Source organism: Pristiophorus japonicus, chromosome 8 (assembly GCF_044704955.1).
Source record: "Pristiophorus japonicus isolate sPriJap1 chromosome 8, sPriJap1.hap1, whole genome shotgun sequence".
NCBI lineage: Eukaryota > Metazoa > Chordata > Chondrichthyes > Pristiophoridae > Pristiophorus > Pristiophorus japonicus.
In genome coordinates, this window is record NC_091984.1 from 100,566,320 (window position 1) to 100,583,487 (window position 17,168).

Consider the following 17,168-nt stretch of genomic DNA (forward strand, 5'->3'; position numbering starts at 1 on the left):
ATGTAATCCGCCACAGACCGGGCACAGAGAACTGCGCAGATGCTGTCAGTCGGCTGCCATTGCCCACCACCGGGGTGGAAATGGCACAGCCAGCGGACTTGCTCATGGCCATGGAGATATTCGAGAACGAGAAGTCCCCCGTTACGGCCCACCTGATCAGGACCTGGACCAGCCAGGACCCTTTACTGTCCTTGGTAAAAAAACTGTGTCCTCCATGGGAGCTGGTCCGGTGTCCCAGTGGAGATGCAGGAGGCGATTAAGCCGTTCCACAGACGCAAAGACAGGTTGTCCCTGCAGGCGGACTGTCTATTGTGGGGCAATCGTGTGGTCTTCCCCAAGAAAGGCAGAGACACACTCTTATGTGAACTGCACAGCACCCACCCAGGCATCGTAATGATGAAAGCCATAGCCAGCTCCCATGTGTGGTGGCCCGGCATCGACTCAGATTTAGAGTCATGCATGCGCCAGTGCAACACTTGCTCTCAGCTGAGCAATGCACCCAGAGAGGCACGGCTAAGTTTGTGGTCGTGGTCCTCCAAACCGTGGCCGAGGATCCATGTAGACTATACGGGCCCTTTTCTAGGCAAAATATTTTTAGTTGTTGTGGATGCTTATTCAAAATGGATTGAATGTGCAATAATGTCTGTAAGCACATCCACGGCTACCTTTGAAAGCCTACGAGCCATGTTTGCCACGCACGGCTTGCCTGATGTCCTATGAGCTTCACCAGTGCTGAATTCAAGGAATTCGTGACCCGCGATGGGATCAAACATGTAATATCTGCCCCGTTCAAGCCTGCATCCAATGGCCAGGCAGAAAGGGCAGTTCAGGCCATCAAGCAAAGCTTGAAATGTGTGTCGGAAGGCTCCCTGCAGACCCAGTTGTCCCGAGTGCTGCTCAGCTACCGCACCAGATCCCACTCACTCACCGGGGTTCCCCCAGCTGAGCTGCTCATGAAAAGGCTGCTCAAAACAAGGCTCTCTCTTGTCCACCTTGATCTCCATGATCACGTGGAGGGCAAGCAGCATTAACAAAGTGTGTACCATGATGCGCAAATTTGTCACACGACATTGAAATCAATGATCCTGTGTTTGTGCTCAATTATGGACATGGTCCCAAATGGCTCGCTGGCACAGTCACAGCCAAAGAGGGGAGTAGGGTGTTTCAGGTCAAATTGGCCAATGGACAAACGCACAGAAAACATTTGGACCAAATCAAATTGCAGTTCACCAACAGCTACGAACAACCCAAAGAGGACACCACCAACTTTGACTCTCCAACACACACACAAGTGGCAAATGAAATCATGGTTGACCACGAAACCGAACTCATCATCCCCAGCAGCCCGGCAAGGCCGGCTGCCCAACAGCCCAGTGAAGAACTGACCAACCCAATCACACCCGCATTTGTACCGAGACGATCGATAAGGAAGCGTAAAGCCCCAGATCGTCTCACCTTGTAAATAAGTGTACTATTGACTTCATGGGGGAGTGATGTTATGTATTTAACCCTTGTAACCTGCATGACACCTGACCACCAGAGGGGCCACCTGTTGGAGTCGCAAGGGATCCCAGCATCCCTTGGGAGCACAGTATATAAGCAGGTGCCCATAAGGTACCTGCACTCTGGAGTCTTATTAAAGGAGCTAAGGTCACACTTGCTCATTACACACAGTACTCAGTTTCACCCCTTATTATGAGTGTATCAGGCAGGATTTAATGTGGAATAGAATATGAGCAGCAAAATTTTAGACAAGTTGGAGTTTATAGAAGGTGGTGGGAGGATACAAGGCCAGCAAGGAGAGAGTTAGAGTAGTCGGGTTTTGAGGTGATTGAGACTTGTATAAGGTTTCAGTAGCAAAGGGGCTGAGGTACAAATGAGTAGCGGGCAATGTTGTGGAGATGGAAGTAAGAGTTCTTTGTGATAGAAAGCATATGGGTTTGAAATTCAGCTTAGACCATTCCTAAATCTGAATACTGAGTCTGCTGTCAGCAATATGTATACAAATTAGTGAAGCATTCATTTTAAACTTTATATATGGATCACAAGTCTGCATAGTCTGTACTTAAGTAGCCCACAAAGGCAAAAAGCTTGGGCAAACCTGCATAATTATTGGTATTTTGAGTATCTACTCTTTGTGTAGAAGAAAATTGGTGTTGATCTGATTGGAAAATTAATTTTATTTAAATTTTCCACTAGAAATACCGGAAAGCTTTTGGAAATGTATGACGATGTTAGTAAAGACGCAATTACGGATACTCCTGACCAGCCAAAACCCGACAATGTTAGCAATAAACCAACTTCAAAAGTGTGCGGATATTTGAGGGCTCAACCTGGTAAGTAAAGAAAGAACTTGCATTTATCGAGTTCCTTTTTAAATCTTCAGAATGTCCCAAAGTGCTTCACAGTCAATAAATTACATTTCATGTACGGAGTCACTGTTGTTTTTTTTATTCGTTCATGGGATGTGGGCGTCGCTGGCAAGGCCAGCATTTATTGCCCATCCCTAATTGCCCTTGAGAAGATGGTGATGAGCCGCCACCTGCAACTGCTGCAGTCCGTGTGGTGAAGGTACTTTCACAGTGCTGTTAGGGAGGGAGTGTGACTTGCAGGGAAACGTGGAGGTGGTGGTGTTCCCATGCGTCTGCTGCCCTTGTCCTTCTCGGTGGTAGAGGTTGTGGGTTTGGGAGGTGCTGCTGAAGAAGCCTTGGCAAGTTGCTGCAGTGGATTTTGTAGATGGTACACAGTGCAGCCACAGTATGCCAATGATGGAGAGAGTGAATGTTTAAGGTGGTGGATGGGGTGCCAATCATAAAATCATAGAAATTTACAGCATGGAAGGAGGCCATTTTCGCCCATCATGTCCACGCCGGCCAACAAAGAGCTATCCAGTCTAATCCCACTTTCCAGCTCTTGGTCTGTAGCCTTGTCAGTTACGGCACTTCAAGTGCACATCTAAGTACTTTTTTAATATGGTGAGAGTTTCTGCCTCTACTACCCTTTCAGGCAGTGAGTTCCAGACCTCCACCACCTTCTGGGTGAAAATATTTCCCCTCATATCCCCTCTAAACCTCCTATCAATTACTTTAAAACTATGCCCCCTGGTTGTTGACCTCTCTGCTAAGGGAAATAGATCCTTCCTATCCACTCTATCTAGGCCCCCCATAATCTTATACACCTGAATAAAGTCACCCCACAGCCTCCTCTGTTGCAAAGAAAACAAACCCATCCTATCCAATCTTTCCTCATAGCTAAAATTCTAAGTCGAAGCAATACCCTCGTAAATCTCATCTGTACCTTCTCTTGTGAAATCACATCTTTCCTGCAATGTAATGACCAGAACTGCACGCAGTACTCTAGCTGTGGCTTAACTAGGGCCCTGGTCAGCGTGGACCACTTTACCTATCTCTGGAGCCTCCTATCAAGAAGTGCAGGCATTGATGATGAGATCCAACACTGCCTCCAGTGCGCCAGTGCAGCTTTCGGCCGCCTGAGGCAAAGAGTGTTTGAAGATCAGTCCCTCAAAACTGTCACCAAGCTCAAGGTCTACAGGGCCGTAGTAATACCCGCCCTCCTATATGGCTCAGAGATGTGGACCATGTACAGTAGACACCTCAAGTCGCTGGAGAAATACCACCAGCGATGTCTCCGCAAGATCTTGCAAATCTCCTGGGAGGACAGACGCACATACATTAGCGTCCTCGTCCAGGCCAGCATCCCCAGCATTGAAGCACTGACCACATTTGATCAGCTCCGCTGGGCAGGCCACATAGTTCGCATGCCAGACATGAGACTCCCAAAGCAAGCGCTCTCCTCGGAACTCGTCCACGGCAAATGAGCCAAAGGTGGGCAGAGGAAACATTACAAGGACACCCTCAAAGCCTCCCTGATAAAGTGCGACATCCCCACTGAACCTGGGAGTCCTTGGCCATAGACCACCCTAAGTGGAGGAAGTGCATTCGGGAGGGCGCTGAGCTCCTCGAATATCGTCGCCGAGAGCATGCAGAAATCAAGCGCAGGCAGCGGAAGAAGCGTGCGGCAAAACCAGGCTCACTGCCCAGCCTTTCCCTCAACGACTATCTGTCCCACCTGTGACAGAAACTGTAGTTCTCATATTGGACTATACAGCCACCTAAGAACACATGCCAAGAGTGGAAACAAGTCTTCCTCGATCCTGAAGGACTACCTATGATGATGATGATGATGGTTTTATACAGTTCAAGCAGAACCCCCCTGCTCTTATATTCTATGCCTCGGCTCACCACCTTCTCTACCTGGCCTGCTACCTTCAGGGATTTGTGGACATGCGCTTCAAGGTCCCTTTGTTCCTCTACACTTCTCAGTGTCCTACCATTTAATGTGTATTCCCTTGCCTTGTTCGCCCTCCCCAAATGCATTACCTCATACTTCTCCGGATTGAATTCTATTTGCCACTGTTCTGCTCACTTGACCAGTTCATTGATATCTTCCTGCAGACCATTGCTTTCTTCTTCATCATTAATCACACAGCTGATTTTAGTATCATCTGCAAATTTCTTAATCATACCCCCTACATTCAAGTCTAAATCATTGATATACACCACAAAAAGCAAGGGACCTAGTACTGAGCCCTGCAGAACCCCACTGGAAACAGCCTTCCAGTCACAAAACCGCTCAAGAACCATTAGCCTTTGCTTCCTGCCTCTGAGCCAATTTTGGATCCAACTTGCCACTTTGCCCTGGATCCCATGGGCTTTTACTTTCGTGACCAGTTTGCCATGTGGGACCTTATCAAAAGCCTTGCTAAAATCAATATATAGTACATCAAATGCACTACCCTCATCGACCCTTCTTGTTACCTCTTCAAAAAATGTAATCGAGTTAGTCAGACACGACCTTCCTTTAACAAATCCATGCTGACTGTCCTGAATTAATCCGTGTCTTTTTAAGTGAAGATTCATCCTGTCCCTCAGAATTTTTTCCAGTAATTTTCCCACCACCGAGTTTAGGCTGACTGGCCTGTAATTACTCGGTCTATCCTTTTCTCCCTTTTTAAACAAAGGTACCCGTTAGCAGTCCTACAGTCCTCCGGCACCACACCTGTAACCATAGAGGATTGAAAAATGATGGTCAGAGCCTCTGCTTTTCCTCTCTTGCTTCTCTTAACAGCCTGGGATATATTTCATCCGGGCCAGGGGATTTATCCACTTTCATAGCTGCTAAACCCCTAATACTTCATCTCTCAGGCAGTGTGTTTCAGACCCCCACTCCATCTAGGACAAAGCAGCCCACTTGATAGAGGGTGCGGAATTCCTAAAATGCATTCAGAAGAACCTTTTTAGCCAGTATGTAGCAAGCTCAACAAGGGAGGGGGGCGTTTCTAGATTTAGTTTTAGGGAATGAAGTTGGGCAAGTGGAAGGGGTATCAGTGCGAGAGCATTTTAATGCTAGTGATCATAATTCAGTTAGATTTGGGGTAGTCATGGAAAAGGACGGAGATAAACCAGGAATATAAGTTCTCAATTGGGGAAAAGCCAATTTTGGTAAGCTGATTTAGACATAGTGGACTGGAAACAGCTACTTGGAGGTAAATCAGTGTCAGAGCAGTGGGAGGCATTCAAGGAGGAAATCCAGTGGGTTCAGAGCAAGTATGTCCCCTTAAAGAAAAAGGGTGGGACTAACAACTCGAGAGCCCCCTGGATGTCAAGGGACATACAGGGAAGGATAAAGAAAAAAAGGGAGGCTTATGACAGATACCGAGGGCTCAATACTGCAGAATCTCTGGAGGAGTATAGAAAGTGCAGGAGTGAAATGAAAAAGGAAATTAGGAAAACAAGGAGAAAACATGAAAAAAATTGGCAATTAAAATCAAGGAAAACCCAAAGATGTTTCATAAACATATTAAGAGAAAGAGTATGGCCTATTAGAGACCATAAAGGTAATCTGTGTGGAGGCGGAAGCTATGGGTATGGTTCTTAATGAATACTTTGTGTCTGTTTTCACAAAAGAGAGGGGCGAAGCAGACATTGCAATCAGGGAGGAGGAGTGATCCCTTTGTTCCTCTACACTTCTCGGTGTCCTACCATATAATGTGTATTCATTCTCTTGCCTTTTTCGCCCTCCCTAAATGCATTACCTCACACTTCTTTGGATTGAATTCCATTTGCCACTGTTCTGCCCACCTGACCAGTTCATTGATATCTTCCTGCAGTCTTCAGCTTTCTTCTTCATTATCAACCACACAGCCAATATTTGTATCATCTGCAGACTTCTTAATCATACCCCCAACATTCAAGTCTAAATCATTAATATATACCACAAAAAGTAAGGGATCTAGTACTGAGCTCTGAGGAACCCCACTGGAAACAGCCTTCCAGTCACAAAAACACCCATCAGCCATTACCCTTTGCTTCCTGCCTCTGAGCCAGTTTTGGATCCAACTTGCCACTTTGTCTTGGATCCCATGGGCTTTTACCTTCGAGGCCAGTCTGCCATGTGGGACCTTATTAAAAGCCTTGCTAAAATCCATATACACTAAATCAGACTTGTGCCTTGTAGATGATGGAAATACTTTGGGGAGGTGAGGCACTCGCGGCAGAATACCCATCCTCTGAACTTCTCTTGTTGCCACAGTATTTATGTGGATGGTCCAGTTAAGTTTCTGGTCAATGGTGACCGGCAGGATGTTGATGGTGGGGGTTTCGGTGATGGTAATGCCGTTGAATGTCAAGGGGCGGTGGTTAGACTCTCTTGTTGGAGATGGTGATTGCCTGGCACTTGTGTGACGTGAAAGTTATTTGCCACTGATCAGCACAAGCCTCAATGTCGTCCAGGTCTTGCTGCATGCGGGCATGGACTGCTTCTTTATCTGAGGAGTTGCGAATGGCACTGAACTATGTGCAGTCATAAGGGAACATCCCCACTGCTGACCTTATGATGGAGGGAAGATCATTGATGAAGCAGCTGGAGATGGTTAGCCCTAGGACACTGCCCTGAGGAACTCCTGCAACAATATCCTGGGGCTGATGATTGACCTCCAACCACCACAACCATCTTTCTTTGTGCTAGGTATGACTCCAGCCAGTGGAGAGTTTTCCCCCTGATTCCCATTGACTTCAGTTTTACTAGGGCTTCTTTATGCCACACTCGGTCAAATGCTGCCTTGATGCCAAGGACAGTCACTCTCACCTCACCTGGAATTCAGCTCTTTTGTCCATGTTTGGTTCAAGGCTGTAAAGAGGTCTGGAGCCTAGTGATCCTGGCAGAACCCAAACTGGGCATCGGTGAGCAGGTTATTGATGAGTAAGTGCCGCTTGAAAGCACTGTTGATGACACCCTCCATCACTTTGCTGATGATTAAGAGTAGACTGATGGTGCGTTAATTAGCCGGATTGGATTTGTCCTGCTTTTTGTGGACAGGACATATCAGGGCAGTTTTCCACATTGTTGGATAGATGTGTTGTAGCTGTACTGGAATAGCTTGGCTAGAGGTGCAGATAGTTCTGGAACACAAGTGTTCAGCACAACAGCTGGGATTTTGTCGGGACCCATAGCCTTTGCTGTTTCCAGTGCGCTCAGCCGCTTCTTGATGTCACCTGGAGTGAATCGAATTGGCTAAAGACCTCCTTCTGTGATAGTGGGGACATCAGGAGGATGCCGATATGGATCATCCACTTGGCACTTTTGGCTGAAGATGGTTGCAAACGCTTCAACCTTGTCTTTTGCACTCGTATTGGGCTCCGCCATCAATGAAAATATAGCCTCCTCCTGCCGTGAGTTGTTTAATGGTCCATCATCGTCATAGGCGGTCCCTTGAACGAGGATGACTTGCATGCACACCAAAAGGGATGAGTTCATAGATGTTTCAATGGAGGACCCGATATTCCAGTCCTGAACTCCAGGGGTGGAAGATGCTTGTGCGTGGATTTTTTTAACGTTTGGTGACCATTGCACATCATCCATCACACGGGCTTGTCAGTGGCCAGGGCAAACCAGGATGACTGGAGACATGCTCTGCTACACGGACCTAGTGCATGCACATATCGCAGTGTGGGTGGCCTGTGCTGCCCTTGGGCCCTCGGCTCTTCTGGGCCCCGCACCCTCATTTGCCGCACCTTCACTACGACCACTCGCCACACTTCCACCAAGACCTCTCACCATTCTTCCACCACGATCTCTCGCCGCTGATCTCTCACTGCTCCTCCGCCACGATCTCTCGCTGCCCCTCCGCCACGAAACATTCACTGCACTTCCAACACGATCTCTCATCGCACCGCCGCACCAAACATTTGCCGCACCAAACATTTGCCGCACCTCCGCCACGATCTCTCACCGCTCATCTCTTGTCACATCTCAGCCACGATCTCTCGCTGCTCCTCCACCTCAATCGTTCACTGCATCTCCGCCACGATCTTTTGCTGCTCATCCGCCCTGACCTTCCCGCTCTTCCACTGTGCCTGGACCCCGACGATTTTCCTGCCCACGCTCTAACCGGCAACCTGAGCCTTGATGACGTCACCCAGTCAGCCACCTCAAAGTCAGCGCTGGAAGTTGTAGTGGCATGCTCCAGTTCTTCATACTCCTGACCTGCGGTGGTGTCCTCTCACAGGTCAGGGTGGCCCACAATGTTGCAGGGGCCCACGCTCCAGCTCTTTATACTCTCTACCTTCGGTGGTGTCCTCTCATAGGTCGGGGTGGCCCACGGTGTTGCAGGGGCCCGCGCTCCAGCTCTTTAAACTCCCGACCTGCGGTGGTGTCCTCTCGCAGGTCGGGGTGGTCCATCAGCATTCAGGACTGCACGTGGCAATCCTGTAGAGCTTTGATCTAATCCATTGATTGTGGGATCTCTTAGTCCTGTCTCAGGCATGCTGTTTCTGCTTTTTAGCATGCATGTAGTCCGGTGTTGCAGTTTCCCCAGGTTGGCACCTAATTTTTAGGTACGCCTGCTGCTACTCCTGGCATGCTCTTCTACATGCCTCATTGAACCAGGGTTGGTCCCCTGGCTTGATGATAATGGTAAAGTGAGGGATATGCCATGCCATGAAGTTGCAGATTGTGGTGGAATACAATTCTGCTGCTGCTGATGGTCCACAGCATCTCATGGATGTCCAGTTTTGAGCTGCTTGATCTGTTCTGAATCTATCCCATTTAGCACGGTGGTATTGCCACACAACACGATGGAGGGTGCCCTCAGTGTGAACACGGGACTTTGTCTCCACAATGACTGTGCGGTGGTCACTGCTACCAATGGTGTCATGGACAGATGCATCTGCGATGGCTAGATTGGTGAGGACGAGATCAAGTAGGTTTTTCCCTCGTATTGGTTCTCTCACTATCAGCTGTAAGCCCATTGTGGCAGCTATTTCCTTCAGGACTTGTTCAGCTCGGTCACTAGTAGTGCTACCAAGCCACTCTTGGTGATGAACATTGAAGTCCCCCACCCAGAGTACATTCTGTGCCCTTGTTACACTCGGTGCTTCTTCCAAGTGGTGCTCAACATGGAGGAGTTCTGCTTCATAAGTTGAGCGAGGGTGGTAGGTGGTAATCAGCAGGAGCTTTCCTTGCCCAGGCTTGACCTGAAGCCATGAGATTTCATGGGATCCAGAGTCAATGTTGAGGACTCCCAGGGCCTCTCCCTCCTGACTGTATAACTCTGTGCTGCCACCCCTGGTGGGTCTGTCCTGCCGGTGGGACAGGATTATCCCAGGGATGGTGATGGAGTCTGGGACATTAGCTGAAAGGTATGATTTTGTGAGTATGACTATGTCAGGCAGTTGCTTGACTAGTCTGCGGGTCAGCTCTCCCAATTTTGGCAGAAATCCCCAGGTGTTGGTGAGGAGGACTTTGCAGGGTGTACTGGGCTGTGGGTGCCATTGTCGTGTCCATAGCCGGAGTTGAGGTCGATGCCGGGTTGTCCATCCAGTTTTGTTGTTGTTCTTGTTTCTCGTAGCGGTTTGTTACAACTGAGTGCTAGGCCATTTAAGAGTCAACCACATTGCTGTGGGTATGGAGTCACATATAGGCCAGTCCAGGTAAGGACGGCAGATTTCCTTCCCTAAAGGACATTAGTGAATCAGATGGGGTTTTATGACAATCCGACAGTTTCATGGTCACCATTACTGATGCTAGCTTTTTTATTCCAGATTTATTAAATTTTCCGAATTTAAATTCCCCAGCTGCCATGGTGGAATTTGAACTCGTGTCTCTAGATCACTAATCTAGGTCTCTGGATTACTAGTCCAGTAACATTACCACTCTGCTACTGGTCCCCTGTTTTAGTAGGCAAATGTGGCAATCAGTTTTGTTCCACAAACAGCAATGAGATGAATGGCCAGTTCATTTTTTTTGGTTGTTTGAGGGAAGGCTCCTCGCTGTTCTTTGAAAGAGTTTCATGGCCTTGGCTTAGTGCCTCATCGCAAAGACCTCCAACAATGTAGCACTCTCTCAGTACTGCATTGCTGTGTCAGCCTAGATTATGAGCTCAAGCCTTTCGAATAGGGCTTGAACCCACGACCTTCCGACTCAAAGGTGAGAATGCTACCACTGAGCCAAGGCTAAAGTGCAGTTGATATTTGTATTACTTTTATATACAACAAGCTTGTTTTTACAACCATCTTGCAGCACAGATCACATACAAATCTAGTTCAGCCTCACCCTTGAGGGTTGACCTCCTTCACACAAGAAGTAACCCTAATCTCATGAGCCTGCTCAGTTTACATATCTCTGTATGCATCTTTCTGTCGTCCTGGAGTGGAGCTCGACCCCACAACCTTCTTACTCAGTTGAGCGTGATAACACTGAGCCAAGCTCACAGTAAAAGGAAAATCTTGCCATGTATAAAGATTAAAATTTGAAGAGCAGTTATTTTTACTTTTATTTTCTGCCTATCCTGCAGTTGCTGGCTCATGCAGGGACACTGTTCCACAGGCGCTGCTCAACCAACAGTACCTTGACTAAGTGGTTGTTGTTTATATGTGAGTGCCACCAGGCTGTGGAGGATATCATATTTGACCCTGATCCTGACATTTGTTCATGTACAACCTTACCTGTGTTCCCTTTCTCTCGCTCAGGGATGCTGAGGCCAAACATAGAGCCGAGATTGATATCTCATTTAAAATCAGCTAATGTAGCTTGCAGCTTGTAGCTAGATCTTCTGATATTTGTGGATCAGTTTCACTGTGGACACTGAGCAATTGGAGGAGCTAGTCCAATATAGAAACATGATTCTGTTGAGGTTCTTGTCTCTGGGCCAGAAGATTGTAGGACACCTACACCAGGACTTCAGCAAAGAATCTGGGCTTATACTTCATTGCAATACTGAGAGAGTGCTGCATTATCAGTGGTGGCACCCTTCAAATGAGACAACCCTGGGTCTCAAATGACTATTTGGATCATTAAGTTGGATGTTAAAGATCTCATAGCATTATTTTAAAAAGAGCAGTGGATTTTCCTGGTGTCCTGACAATAGTTGAAACATAGGGCTCAAACTTCCCCAACCCCTTTTTCTGGCGTCCTCACCTGAGGTGCGCCGCTTTTGTCTGCCTCCAACCGCGCCGAAAACCTTCCTCCCTATTCTGACTACTCCCCAGCCTCTCCTCGGTGATGGCGTAGCGTGGCCCAGTGGATTGGGGGTGGAGCCAGGTCCCGTCGCTGAAAACCGTGCCGGAACCTCTGCAGATGCGCGCTAGAGTCTGCGCGCATGTGCAGTAGCTCCTGGCAGGCCAAATCTGTGAGTGCGCGCTGCAGGCTATGTGGGAGGGGCCCGAAGAATGCCGTCCCTAGCCCTGGCCGAATGGGCTCCCTCATCGATGACCCGCTGCGTTCCCTAAGGTAGGATTTCTATTTTTTATTTGTTGTTTACTGATTGATTGCTTATTATTTTGGTCTTGGTGCTTTAGGTGCAGGGTTCCTTCTATTTTTTATTTGTTAATTAATTGCTTCTTACTTTTTGTGCTTGGTGCAAATGTACTGCTTAGTTTGGTGCTTGGTGCTTTAAATGTATTTATGCTGCTTTAATGTTGTTGTGAAGGTGTTTAGTGCTTTGCAAGGACCCCTCCCCCCCCTCCCCCATCTCTGGCTGCTTGCGCTGATTTCTTAAGTCACCGCAAGGTTTTTCTGAACGTACAAGAGTGCTCACTTATGCTAGCCTAAATTAGTTTGGAGTAACTTTTAGCTGGCTAAATTTGCTTAAATAGCCAAAACAGGCGTAAGTGGCTGGTAATGCCCCTTTTGAAAAAAAAATGAAACTTAAAAAAAACCTAACTAACTAATTTACACTGGCACAAATTAAATGGATAGAATTGCAACGAAAAAGATACTCCAGAAAAATCAAGTTGCTCCAAAAAAAAACGGAGCAATTCCTGGAGAAATTTGGGCCCATTGAATAGGCCATTTAGCCCCTCGAGCCTGTTTCACCATTCAATTAGATCATTACTGATCTGTACCTTAATTCCATTTACCCACCTTTGTTCAATATCCTTTGATACTCTTACCTAACAAAAATATTGTTCCCTTCAAGAATATCAGCAAGAAAAACAGCTTAATAGGTCATTCATCTCATTGCTGTTTATAGGATATTTCTGATGTAGGATAACTTCAGCATCTTACTACATAACAAAAGTCATTTATTGTGTGAAGTGCCTCGAGATGATGCAATAAAGTGCTATAAAATGCAAGTATATGAAATAGAAAACTGGACAGGAAATGTTTGATGTTTTGGAGTGCTATGATCAGTGTATTCCAATCAAAGACTATGTGCTATTAAGTGGGCTTCAATGTGCATATTGTTGCAGTTTAAGTATCTGTTCTGCATTTAGAATGAAAGTTTCAAGCAATTTGGAAGCTAATGATAGCCACGGTTGTGCTTTGTTTTCTATAAGCCACTCGAACTTCTGAAGACATGTTGAAAATATGTGTTTGTTTTGGTGAAGGTGCAAAACCTCAAGAGCAACATTTCATTGCATTTAAAAGAACAAACAGGTAGGTGTGTAGTGAAGTGCAAATATTGAAAATTGTTATGTATCAAGACCAGAATTTAAAGAGTAAAGTCATAATCACAATCTATTTTAAGACAAACTGCTTGAAATAATTATCAGTTCCTTTGCCTAAATTTTCTTCAATACTTTTCTTCTAGTTTTGACGAACTAGTGGATAATGCTACTGCTTGGTATCAGACTAAGCCATATAGACCAGGTTTGGTTTCCGGTGTGTGCTGAATTAGCTGATTCTCCTGTATGAAAAATGGCTATTTGGGTGAAATACATGTCTGCTGTGGATACCCCCAGATCTGTATCCCAACAAGAGAACATTTGGGGAAAATAGCAATATTTCAGTTTAAATGGGGACTGTAGATGATATATTGGCAATCCACTGCAATTTACTGAGCTCAATATGTGAAAGAATTGAATTAACAATAATATCACTAACTCAAGGGAATTTCCATTTTAACTTGACTCACTTGGATGTGTTCATTGGTTTTGACTCACAAATATTGGATTGTGTGTGAGAAGATGCTATTTGTATTATAGAATCATAGAATGGTTACAGCACGGAAGAAGGCCATTCGGCCTGTCGAGCCCATGCTGGCTCTCTGTAAGAGCACCTCAGCTAATCCCACTCTCTTCCCTCACAGATAGATTTTTAACCAATAAGGGAATTAAGGGTTATGGAGAGCGGGCGGGTAAGTGGAGCTGAGTCCACGGCCAGATCAGCCATGATCTTTTTGAATGGCGGAGCAGGCTCGAGGGGCTAGATGGCCTACTCCTGCTCCTAATTCTTATGTTCTTATGTTCCTGTAGCCCTGCAATTTTTTTTCTTTCAGGTACTTATCTAAATCCCTTTTGAAAGCCTTGATTGAGTCTGCCTCCACCACCCTTTCAGGCAGTGCATTCCGGATCCTAACCACTTGCTGTGTAAAAAAAAAAAGTATTCCCTTCTGTTGCCTTTGGTTCTTTTGCCAATCACCTTAAATCTGTGTCCTCTGGTTCTCGACCCTTCTGCCAGTGGGAACATTTTCTCTCTCTCTACTCTGTCCAGACCCCGCAGGATTTTGAACACCTCTATCAAATCTCCTCTTAATCTTCTTTGCTCTAAGGAGAGCGACCGCAGCTTCTCCAGTCTATCCACGTAACTGAAGTCCCTCATCCCTGGAATCATTCTCGTAAATCTTTTCTGCATCCTCTCTAAGGCTTTCACATCCTTCCTAAAGTACGGTGTCCAGAATTGGACACACTACTCCAGTTGAGTCCACACCAGTGTTTTATATAGGTTCATCATAATTTCCACACTATTGTACTCTATACCTCTATTTATGAAGCCCAGGATCCCGTGCTTTCTCAACCTGCCCTGCCAGCTTCATCGATTTGTGCACATATACCTCTAGGTGTCTCTGTTCATGCACCCGCTTTAGGATTGTACCCTTTAGATTATATTTCCTCTCCAACATTCTTTCTACCAAAATGTATCACTTTGCACGTTTCTGCCACGTGTCCGCCCATTTCACCAGCCTATCCATGTCCTCTTGAAGTCTATCACTATCCTCCTCACTGTTCACTATACTTCCAAGTTTTGTGTCATCTGTGCCCTGTACACCCACATCCAAGTCATTAATATATATCAAAAAAAGCAGTGGTCCTAGAACTGACCCCAGGGGAACACCACAGTATACCTTCCTCCAGTTCGAAAAACATCCATTCACCATGACTCTCTGTTTCCTGTCACTTAGCCAATTTGATATCAATGCTGCCACTGTCCCTTTTATTCCATGGGCTTCAACTTTGCTGGCAAGTCTATTATGTGGCATTTTGTCGAACGCCTTTTGGAAATCCATGTACACCATATCAACTGCATTGCTTTCATCAACCCTCTCTGTTACCTCATCAAAACACTCAATCAAGTTGGTTAAACATGATTTGCCTTTAACAACTCCATGCTGGCTTTCCTTAATTAATCCACACATGTCCAAGTGACTGTTAATTTTGTCCCTGATTATTGTTTCTAAAAGCTTCCCCACTACCGAGGTTAAACTGACTGACCTGTGGTTGCTGGGTTTATCTTTACACCCTTTTTTGAACAATGGTCTAACATTTGCAATTCTCCAGTCCTCTGGCACCTACTCCCGTTTCTAAGGAGGATTGGAACATTATGGCCAGTACCTCTGCGATTGCTTCCTTCACTTCCCTCAGCATCCGAGGATGCATCCCATCTGGTCCTGGTGATTTATCTACTTTAGGTACGGCCAGCCTTTATAGCACATCGTCTTTATCAATTCTTATCCCATCCAGTATCTCCTTTACCTCCTTATTTACTATGTCTATGGCAGCATCTTCCTGGGTGAAGACAGATGTAAAGTACTCATTTAGTACCTTAGCGGGCTCCTTTTTGGTTCCTAATCAGCTCCACTCCTCCTCTTACTAGCCGCTTGCTATTTTATAAGCCTATAGAAGACTTTTGGATTACCTTTTATGTTATCTGCCATTCTATCCTCATACCTTCTCTTTGCCCCTTTTATATTCTTTTTCACTTCTTCTCTGAACTTTCTATATTTAGCCTGATTCACAGATGTATTTTTCTGTCATCTGTCATGCGCGCTCTTTTTTGGCTTCATCTTACGCTCTATCTCTTTCGGCATCCAGGGAGCTCTGGCTTTAGTTGCCCTATCTATCCCCCTAGTTGGAATGTACCTTGACTGCATCTAAATGGCCCACCCCTTATCCTAAGACTATGTCTCCTGATTCTGGACTTCCCCAACATCAGAAATATTCTTCTTGCATCGAACCTGTCCAATCCCGTCAGAATTTTATATGTTTCTATGAGATCTCCTCTCGTTCTTCTAAATTCCAGTGAATATAAGCTGAGTCGATCCAGTCTTTCTTCATATGTCAATCCTGGCATCCTGGGAATCAGTCTGGTGAACCTTCGCTGCACTCCCTCAATAGCAAGAATGTCCTTCCTCAGATTAGGAGACCAAAACTGCCCTTACTATACAGTTCAAATGCACATGAGGCCCATACGAGAGAGAAGGTCACTCTGTGACCAGTAACCTTTATTAACCAGCTCTGAAGTGGAGAAGATGGGTGGAGCTTCCCCTTTTATGCCTGAAAGTCCAGTTTAGGAGTGTCTCCCACAATTTCACCATCTAGTGGTCAGTGTTTTCACGGTGTACAACTTAGGTCAGTTTATTACATGGATTACAATGACAGTTGAATACATGACATCACCTCCCCCCCCAAAGTCTTATTGGGATCACAGGTTAAGTCTCTCTGGTGGTTTACGCTCCCTTGTAGAGCGCCTGAGTTGGGGCTCCGGTTGTTGGGCGCTGGCCTGAGTGTCTGCTGTTTGCGGTGCCTCAGGCCTGTCTGGACTGCCCACAGTGACTGGGCTCTCCTCCACTTGGTTCCGGTGTTCGTTCACCTGTGGTGGAGTGAACTCTACATCATGTTCTTCCTCTGCTTCTTCTATGGAGTTGCTGAATCTCCTTTTTGTTTGATCCACGTGTTTGCGGCAGATTTGTCCATTGGTAAGTTTAACTACCAGAATCCTATTCCCCACTTTGGCAATCACAGTGCCTGAGAGCCATTTGGGCCCTGCAGCGTAGTTGAGGACAAAGACAGGGTCGTTGACATCAATACATCGCGCCCTCGCATTCCCGTCATGGTAGTCACATTGTGACCGGCGCCTGCTCTCAACAATTTCTTTCATGGTGGGGTGTATAAGGGATAACCTGGTTCTGAGCGTCCTTTTCATTAGCAGCTCTGCGGGTGGAACCCCTGTGAGCGAGTGTGGTCAGGATCTATTGGCCAACAGGAGGCGTGATAAGCGGCGTTGTAGAGAACCCCCTTAGATTCTTAGCATCCCCTGTTTGATTATGTGCACTGCTCGTTTCGCCTGGCCGTTTGAGGCCAGCTTGAACGGTGCCGTTCTGACATGGTTGATACCATTTCCTGCCATGAAGTCCTGGAACTCAATGATTGTAAAGCACGGGCCATTGTCGCTGACCAAGACGTCCGGTAGACCATGGGCGGCGAACATTGCCCGTAGACTTTCTACCGTGGCAGAGGATGTGCTTGAATTGAGAATGTCACACTCGATCCATTTGGAGTAGGCGTCTACTACAACCAAAAACATTTTTCCCATGAAAGGACCTGCGTAGTCCACATGGATGCGTGACCATGGCTTGGCGGGCCAGGACC

General features: G+C 46.4%; 1 protein-coding gene across 1 annotated transcript in view; it reads left to right on the plus strand.

Moving 5' to 3' along the window:
* Window positions 1–2,324: 2,324 nt before the first annotated feature.
* axdnd1 (axonemal dynein light chain domain containing 1) overlaps window positions 2,325–17,168 on the plus strand; it is a gene marked incomplete at its 5' end in the record, with an annotated part of 368,202 nt that continues 353,358 nt past the window's right edge. The window contains 2 exons of the mRNA XM_070887184.1: window positions 2,325–2,336; window positions 12,909–12,957. Coding sequence (XP_070743285.1) covers window positions 2,325–2,336; window positions 12,909–12,957 — 61 coding nt within the window. The remainder of the gene's footprint in view (window positions 2,337–12,908; window positions 12,958–17,168) is intronic.